This window comes from Haliotis cracherodii, unplaced genomic scaffold (assembly GCF_022045235.1).
Source record: "Haliotis cracherodii isolate W230 unplaced genomic scaffold, xgHalCrac1.p SCAF_3, whole genome shotgun sequence".
In the NCBI taxonomy this organism is placed as follows: domain Eukaryota; kingdom Metazoa; phylum Mollusca; class Gastropoda; order Lepetellida; family Haliotidae; genus Haliotis; species Haliotis cracherodii.
In genome coordinates, this window is record NW_027266286.1 from 29,826,522 (window position 1) to 29,836,623 (window position 10,102).

Genomic DNA, 10,102 nt, shown 5'->3' on the forward strand with positions numbered 1-10,102 from the left:
TTGTTCCCTTCTTGAACCACCGATAATGTGGTTTCGCCAAACAGGCAATGTAAAGCAGCTGAACATACTGTATGTATATATTTCACCAAAGAAAGTGCTGTCCTGCAAATAAAACTGTACAAACAGATGAGTTTTTCATTATTATAGTTTTCTCCTCATTTAGTTTCATCACAAAGGGGTAAGATATATATTGTGCTCTGATACCATGGTTACTAATCTCTACTGGCACAATTAGGTGGCAACATCCCCGTCATCCGTCTCCTAATAATGCATATAACAACACATTTTTACTTCATTTTTTTATATGTGGAACCAACGCCATGCACAGTCGAAACTCACTTATCCAGACACTAGCATTTTCTCAAATAGTGTCCAGATAAACAAGTTTCCGGATATCTGAATCCCTGGTTAACTGATCAGAGCTACATTCCATACCCAAATTCTACAGAGGCATAAAAAACTATAATCCATAACATCTTTATTTAATACACTGTACATCCCAAATCCTAAAATGAAGAAGGATAAATTGAAAATACATGTAGTATGTTCATTTGTGTGCGCATCCAAGAGTCTTAAATTATTGTCTGCATTACTGCGCAATTGGTGCAAAACCAAATTTCCGCAAAAAAGCATCTTTCATGTTTTGATGTTTAAAATCTAATGAACAAGAAAATTCTGACCAATCTTCAGATAAGTTCAATCGCTTTACTTATAAAATGTCACCTATCGTTGATTTGCAGATGTTGCATATTTACTCAAACGGCTAGCTTCAGGATTAGTATTCTTAAACTAACAGGATTCCCTCTTTTCAAAAGGTCTAACTGCATGTTGTTTCTGCTTCACTGGTTGGCTCGTCCTGTTGACCTTGATCCTATGTACCAGTACTGTGTAGACACTCACACTGTTTTGTTTATTGATGTGATCATCTGAAACCTCACCTCAGTGTCAAATGACAATGACTGCTCAACTAACTATGCAGACATGTAACAAATCAACACTGTGATCACATGATGCCTGCACCCTTTGATGGTGGCTGTCGGGTGTTGAACTGCAACACAATCATCGTCAGGTGTGGCTGCTGTCCGTTAAGAGGGACACAATAGTCTGTACTTCCACTGTTGGTGAAGGTAATTCAATGTCCAGATCCAGAAACTGGATTTCCAGATAAAAGCAGCATTTTATGTTGAAAATATTTCGTATTACGTAAATATTGTCTGGTAGGCGAGGTTTCTGGGTATCTGTGGTCCAGATAAGAAGGGTTTCACTGTAGTCAGCTGAGTAATGGGAATCACATCGTCTTTTTCAAGCAATACACAACATGAAGTCTCTGGGGTATTCACAGGACGACGACCCCTCGAATTTTTCCATTCGCAGGACAACGACCGCCGGTACGCCTTTGGTGTATGGTGTTGTGTTGTTTTAGGAGGGGATTAACTCCTTGGTTAGTGTCAAAAACTGAAATATGTACCCGAAAACTGAAATGTGTTCACTGAATTGGTGAACTCTGATTTCAAGCCTTGGAACCATGGAACCATTTCAACAACGACGGCCCTCCCACCATAACCACCTGGAGGGATGGCATGGACGCTTAAAGAAAGTCATCGGCAAAGCCAATCCCAACATCTTTGAGCTGATAAGATTTCTAGGAGCTGAACAGCAGAAGACAGAGTGTAATCTGCTACAGTACCAGACCGGCCAGCGTCTCCTGTTTTCTTTCGTTCGTTTCAAATCCAGTTCCACTTTTTTACTTGCTTGAGTTGTTAAAATAACACTCGATACCCATTGTTTAACTAGATTGGCGGATTAAAATATTCGCAGGACGACTACCTCACTTATTGCTAGTTTGTTTTCATACGACACAGGGGGTCGTCGTCCAGCGAATGAACCGAAGTCTCTTACATTATCACGACTTTAACAATTAATGAATTGTTTCCATGTAATGATAAATGAAGGAGTGAGGGAATATTCGCAGTTATTCATAGTGACGATCAGATCACTGTCAGTCAAACAAGTAAATAGGGAGTAACTTATGTCATTATTAACAATATTCAAACATTGCATGGTTTTTTTTTAAACACCACCTCACTCCAAGCAATATTCCAGCTATAAGATGTCAGTCTGTAAATGATCAAGTCTGGACAAGACAATCCAGTGATACGATGACAGGCTATCAATCAAAGGACCTACCCTGACCACTTGATCCATTTAGTCCTCTTTTGACCATCAAAGGTAGCTGTGCAATTCTAAAATTCCAGAATCTGAAAATTCCAGGAAATCAGTGTGTGGAACACCACCAGTTTGAAAATCATGTGCTGTGTTCACTAGCAGTATCCTACCTGTAGATGGTGTAGATGGCCAGCACAGCATTCCGTCGGACATACGAGTGCCTATGCTCCAGACACTGTCTGATGGCCGGCATGAGAGGCTCCACCAGCTCGGGCTCCTTCAACTTGCACAGGAATCGGAGTGTGGAGCCACGAATGAACTCATTTGGATGTTGCAGGTCCTGTACAGCCAAAAGAAACACTAAAGATTCTGCCGTGCAGACGAAAACAATATTGAGTATAATTTGGGCAGGAGCTGGCAAGCTGGCGATCATGAGACTCTTAAGGATAACAAGGGACTGAACTTATACTTTTCTTATGTACAAATATTCTGATATTTCAAGACACTGAAGGGCATTAAAAAAATCGAAATTGAAACATTCTTAAATTTTAAACAATAAGTCAAAAAATAAGAAACTGTTGGAAGTATGACTGTCACAAGTCTATGTTAGAGTATCAAGAGTTACAATGGTTGCAGTGTTGGTGAGCGGCAGCTTGGGACACAACTTGAAATTGTAGACCACTGGGCTACCTGATTGCAAAGGCAGGTTTAACAGTCCCCAAGTACATTAGTGACTGAGCCAATGATGCATTCTACCATGAATTTGGAAATTTGTCAGCTCTGATTGGTCAGTCAGAGGTGGTTAAATCCCAATAACCCCGTGATTGAAACGGCCGATTTGATGGACGCATCACAGCGTAAGCCAATATACATAGATTAGTACTTTTTTAAAGTCATTGGTTCCAAATTCAATTTAGCGAGGTTAAATTTACAGCTAACCTAGGTCTAGATTGAAAACACAGTATGTTTATCTCCTAAGTACCTACACTGTGTACATAGGCCTGCAGCAAACAGTACAGATTTATCAGCCACAATACCAATACTGCAGCCACCTCATCCCCATCTTACCCTACAACATCATCAGAACCCACATCAGGGATCCATTCAGGAATGACCCAATGAGTCAATGCTGCATTAGTATAGTTGATATCCAAAAGATTTACTCATCTTCTCATGGACATTCCTTATTTTTTTTCAAATTGTTTCTTTGTTACAATAATACAAACAGATTTAAGAAAAATGAAGTGTATCTATGACTGAAACTGTGCACACCTTCCTGTAGGCGTCACAGACAAGGATCATCTCCTGCATGAGCTTGCCGTCGGGCGTGTACTTGGGCACCACCTCCCAGAAGATGAGCAGCATCTTCTTCACCATGTGGTCCTGCATCGGCATCACGAAGCGGATGATGGTCATCAGGAGAGACGGCATCTTCTCCCCATTCAGGATCTGCTGAATTGTCTTCTTCAAGGCTTCAACTTTCGTCTTTGTATCGCCCTTTTCTGAAAAAAAGATAAATATATGCAAATACTTATTTCTTACAATATCAGCCCTACAAGTGAGATTTAAGTCTTATCTAAGTGTGTCTACTTTGTGCATGTTGTGTTGGACATGTTGGAAGAAAGACAATACAATCCTCATCAAACAAGACAAGCACCCATATGATGCTGACAGACCAAGGACCATACTCTAAGATTCAAAAACATAACTAACTTTTTACATGCAAATCAGCAGTTGTGTGGACATTATAAAAAGTTTACAAAACTTTCATTAACAATAAATATTTCAAAGCGTCTTGAGTAACAGTACCTAGGTCCTGCTTTAGCTGCAGTTCTGTTGGAGGCTCAGAATCCGAGGGGATGTTGATGAGCGTGTAGCAGCCCTGGTCAGACATCTTGCCTGATGGTTCCTGGAATGACATTAATGGGATATTATACATCATAAACCAGCTTTACAAAACAGCCCACAGCAAGAAGGGATTATTAACAAAAGAAGACATATTTATTATCTTAATTTACATACTTCACCAAGTTCAAGCATAAGACCTTGTGGAATAGTTCTTTACATAAGTTATAACTAACAAAAGGAGAGAGACTAACATAAAGCTTAACATGAAAATTAATTAACAACATAGGAGAACCATAGGGAAGTGTATAAACTCAAATATGGATCTGATTATATCTTTTAAGATGATCACGCATGTCAGTTCATATCTTTCATTAAACTAAGAATATCACACATTTATGAACAGGAATGAATCGATAGGATTACTGCTCTGAAGCTGGGTTTGATATAAGACAATATGGTAGCATGGTATACCATTCAAGCCAACCGTCAATGCTACATGCACCAAAGAAACGGTGGCTGCATCAGCAATAACCATGATCATGATGATACATGCAGCAACAGCAAATTAAACAAGGCAGCTTTTGATCATAGTTCTTAAACTGAAAGAGTTGATATATGTCAAGTTTCAGTGAGTGACCGATTGGGTGAGTTGGGTTTAACGCCGTTTTGAACAGTATTCTAGTTATATCATGGTGTTTCAGCTTAATGTGGGCGAAAGCTGGAAGTGAAACAGGTCTCAAACAATTAGCACTTTGGTGAAAACCACAAACACAGGTGTGGTGCTAACAAACCTAGAAACGAGTCAAACTGGAATTCGAACCCATTGTCATAGGTTTCTGGCATTCTTAAGGGACACAACTCTGCACAGTGAATTGTGTCGCCTTAGACGACTGGGTCACCCGTGGCCCAGTCAAGTTTAAGAAAAACCTGCATTCCCAGCGCCATCAACTGTAGTTATTCAGGGCTCGAGATAATTCTGAGCTATTAGGTTTTACTCACGTTATCACTCCTATTGGGTACGTTTCTTTAGGTACTCAATGTGTTTTTAATCCTTGCATTATTAATCCAGTGTATTGGCTACTTTTTAAGCAAAAAACTGTCTAAACACGCTAAACTAATTGTAATCCAGAATTGTGGTGCCTGCATCCGTTCAGTATATAATGTTATGTAAGGACATACAGATACACAACCTGAAAGGCTACAAAGGTTATACCATGATATACTAATGGGCTTTAAAATACTGTCATGTGTATATACTTGCAAGCAAATAAAAATGAATAGGGTCATGTTGGTTTATTTATCAGATTTTATGCAAATACGCAGCTGATCTAGAGTCTTGCATTTGAGAAGTGTGTGCCAGCATACATGGTGCAATAAAATAGCAATAACTGTCAAGTATCTACAAGGTCTCGGCAAGAGCAAATGTGCAGAAAGTCCTAGCAAGATATGGTCATTTAAACAACACATCACATGTTCTGCAAACTTCTGGGGATTTAATAGACTAACATTTAGTCCTAGAAAAATAGTTATCGCATTCAAAAATATATATCCACAAAATACACAGTAAAGTATTAATGGAGCCCAAACCAATGCTTAATTTCACTGGAGGCAAATGAAACTTGCCAAATCATTCAAGACTTGAGTTGAATTCTTTTTTGAATATATTCTCTATGGTCTGGGAGACAGACTAGTGTAAGGGATTCCAGGTGAGAATAGGTCCCTAGCAACATATGCTTGTTGCTAGAGGCGTCTAAATGCATCAGGTGGTCAGACTCAGTGACTTGTCTAATTGCGTGTCAATCTGAACCCCAATGGCATAGGATATTTCTCATAATATCAATCACTGGTTTATTGGGTCAATTATGTACCATGTTTATAAGACCCAGTCAGCAATGGTCAGATATAACTGAATTATTGCCGAGTGTAGCGTTACACACACAAAAACAAAATCTGTGGTATGCATTGTAAGGGCAACATGCTCAGTCTGTGCCAGACACTTTTGAGGCCACTAGCCTGATGTTGGCTCTCAGTATCATCAAGCAACAACATATGAGAGGATCATGATGATGTCTCAACCATAAACTGTTAACATGTTTCGTTGCAGATGGACACTGGAAGTGAAAGGATTTCTCAAGGTGAATATGCGAGTGCATTGGGTTTTAGGTATTCAGAAACAAATGTGCACAAAATAAATATCAGGTATGAAACAAGCACATATTATTATGATGGTATAATATAAAAGTACCCACAGAGTCTCAACAGTGAATGTACCTAGCAATAACTTCTTGTGTATCTGTTATGACAGTTCCATTACTGGTTCCGTTCATGACATCAGTAAAAGACTTGTTTATAGTTTTGAGACCCTGTGGGTACTTTTTAGTAATAGTATACTCAAAAGTATCTGTGTACATAGTTGTTAGGGCTGGGACGACATACCAACTGTGTGATTTTATACGTATCACGATATTTGCATGTGTTCATATCTGTGGTGCGTAAGCCATCTTTTAAAAAAAATAATGGATGGCCAAATACCAAGCACATAGACGATTTACAGTTTGCAGAGCAATGGATGAAAATATTATGTTTTCACTATTTATTTTAACTACTAATTAGTGCATAATGTAATGCATATTTGTCACGTCCAGTCCAGGCTACTGTAATCTTGAGCATCTGTCTAATGCCTAGTGACTATCATAATACAAACACATAGGCCACACGGAACACTTGAAAGTTATACTCGGCTACCAGTAAAACTTAATAATATATTTGGATTTTCAACACTGTATGTGTATTCGATATTGTATGATCAGTGTCCTAATTGTCAGTTCTGCTGATGGCTAAATAGATACTAGGGGTGAAGCAAAACTGTGCACCGTGAGTTTTCATGATACAATATCATATGCTTTTTTCTGTATCAATACAAGATGATACACTTGCTAACATAAATTACTTACTGTGACTTACTACTCGTTTAATGACCCTAGCGTGTCTGTCAGTCAAATACTGCAAAATGTGCGTTTCAAGTTCACCACTGGAAATAGCTGCTAGAACCCCCTTAAATGTTTTAAATAAGGACACTGAATCCATCTCTATGTCAAAAGTGAACATCAGAGGGAAGTTACCATCTTGTCAGACAAAACCAAAATCGCAGGACTACTAGTTTACAGTTTACCAAACGTTTAACATGCTTAGACTGGGTTAGAACCATGAGGACTTCCTCATTTGTCATGTTTGTATGGCTGATTATGAATCAGAACAAAAAGCATCAAAACAAAGATTAAATTCCACATTATCTTAAGATTAATGTATGCATGGTTTATCCATGCAATACGTATGATATTGTTATTTATTCTGCATTTCAGAAAGAAACTTATTATTGGCATAAAAAAGAATAAACAAGTTAAGTTTTTGTTTTCTTATGACAGTATAAATGTAACAAATGATCAACATTTTCTTAAGTTATGGTTTCACATGTACCATCCATGGTATAGGCAGTAACAGATTTGTTGGCATGAGACCAACCTGTGCATTGGACATATTCACATGCTGAAAGGTAATTCTTCAAGAACACACAACCACCATCACCAATTCCACCATTCATATGATTCCATACGTATATAGCACCATGAGTAGTTTCTTTCCTGAATAATATATACAGCTTGTATACAATAAATACAGCCAGGATGATTACAGACAGACTTTTCATGCTGTCATCACATAATATAAAACAATTATGTGTTGCTTTGCATTTTCATACCAGGGATGAACTACATTTTTCAGGTCATTGTAAAAATAATTCTTCTATAAAATAAACAATAATTGTTAATGTTGTTAAAAGAATATACATGAAAATATTTTTGTTCGAAATATACTAGAAGCACAAAAATTATGACTGCTCAAATATTAGCAAAGTTAACAAAAGTACACACGGCATGTTTGGTACTAAGCTTAATAAATGATTGTAACTTCTACTTCATAATACACCATGATAAATTGATATTTAGAGAATCACTGGTTAATATCATCATGGTACAGAAATGAAGCAAAGTCGACGTGAAGCTAACAACAGGGTAAAATGTCAAAGCAGGTCTATATCACTCTATGACTGCATGGTGCTGCATATGTATGTGAGAGATGCTCCTTCTACTTCTATACCGAAGGAATAAGACCAAGGACCAAGGTGCTAGTATCACACTCATGAGCAATGGTGAGTCTAACAGCTAAATGGCTTTCTCGATCTTACCCCCGATGTCGACATTTTGTTGTCGTAAATAGTATCTTGCTACTGGACATAAAAATAAAGACACACATTATAAGATAACTTAACAACTAATTATGATCATTACTGCTGTACCATGAGAACATGAACATACATGTATCAAAACATACCTAAATCATTATCTTGATAATGCTGTATCATATTTGGACAGTGAGTGAGTGAGTTGGGTTTAACACCGCTTTTAACAGTATTCCAGTTATATCACGGCGTGTCAGCTTAATGTGGGAGGAAAGCCCGAAGTGATGCAGGTCTCAGACGTTTACCACTTCGGTGAAACCCAAGAGCACGGGTATGGTGCTGATAAACCTAGAAACATAATCGGGGCGAACCGGAATTCGAACCCACAATCATAGGTTTCTGGCGTGCCCAAGGGACGCAACTCTGCACAGCGAATTGTGGCGCCTTAGACGACTGGGCCACCCATGCCCCCCATATTTGGACAGCTTTCATTTGAACTTTTATGGCATATAACCATTACTGTCAACTATTTGATGACAGTTGAGTGACATTCAGGCTAAATGACATTAGCAGACTGGAGATAAACAGTGTATCAGCCTCAGCTGTTTTGGGGGGTCATTGGTAGTCTGAAAATTTCAATTACAAATTTAACATGGGTGTCCATCATTCCACAGGTAATGGAAAGGTGAATTAGATATGAATAGAACATGTAGATGTATTTGTCATACACCACATTAATATTTTGTACATTCAAATCCAAATAAAAATGAGGAAACAATAACTTCATATTGACAAAATGGTAGTTTGTAAAACAGTTTATTGGACGTTGTATTGGATACATATATTCTCTACAACAAATATACTTGGTTTAATGTGTGCTTTTCCTTGCTCTTTTGATTAGGGAAGCACAGATAGTGCACTTTTGCAATTTTTGAGAAAACTGACTGGTGTGTATTGCTCAAGTATGTTAATAGCCAATCATTTAGTGAATTAATTCCTTAGCCTTGTGCTGTTCTAGCTGGCAAATTCCATTCTCCGGTAAGACTTCTGCCTGTATCCCCCCTCAAAAATATATATATCTGAAACGACTAAGCGTCAACGCATACATATACAATTTTTGTAGAGGGGATACAGGCAGAAGTCTTTCCCAAATGTATTCATAAACATGAAATTCATACAGCTGCTTCAAGAGATGGGCCTACTACTGAATACAAATAGCATAATCATGATAATATGCCTGTTATTTCTTTCACAGGACATTCCCATCACAAACTTACTCAAAATTCTTCACCAATCAATCAATCAATAAAACAAAGTACCGTTACAACAAGAGTAAGTCTTAAATCAGATTTCACGAACAGATTAGAAACGGAAATAATGAAAGTTTATCATTGCAGGACGAAAATAGTGTAGTTTTAGACCTAACTTTTACAGAATGACACTCGGCTGCCCACATTGTTTTTAACGCATCATTTAACAATTGAATACACAATTACTACCATCTGTATCTAAGATAGTAAACCAATGAGCTAGGAAATACTGAAAAATACTCACGAGTTGACAATATGAAGACTGTAATAAACACACTACGTCGAAGTGTCAGTTTCTCAGCACGCAAATTACAAGGACGTGGCCGGCTCAATTTAACGCCACCTACATCCGGTTTTGCGTGGTTACTTCCCTTGAATGATCTACACTTACATTCAGTCTCTTCATGAACCGTGACATATATAGAAACAATGTAGAAAAATACAATATGGAACAGTCATTGGATGTAATGTGGATTAAATTTTCAGTAAAATGTGCCAACCCACAATCCTATTCCATTTAACAAAACAAAAAACAAAAAAA

The 10,102-nt window shown here is 37.9% G+C and overlaps 1 protein-coding gene across 2 annotated transcripts in view; it reads right to left on the reverse strand.

Annotated features, from left to right (window-relative positions):
* Positions 1–9,898, reverse strand: part of LOC139473768 (coatomer subunit beta-like) — a 36,399-nt gene extending 26,501 nt beyond the window's left edge. For both annotated transcript variants that reach the window (XM_071256520.1, XM_071256519.1), the window contains exons 1-4: positions 9,806–9,898; positions 3,976–4,075; positions 3,439–3,668; positions 2,337–2,506 (exon numbers count right to left, since the gene is read on the reverse strand). In XM_071256520.1, the coding sequence (XP_071112621.1) occupies positions 2,337–2,506; positions 3,439–3,668; positions 3,976–4,060 (485 nt within the window). In that variant the 5' untranslated portion in view covers positions 4,061–4,075; positions 9,806–9,898. The remainder of the gene's footprint in view (positions 1–2,336; positions 2,507–3,438; positions 3,669–3,975; positions 4,076–9,805) is intronic.
* Between the last annotated feature and the right edge of the window lie 204 nt (positions 9,899–10,102).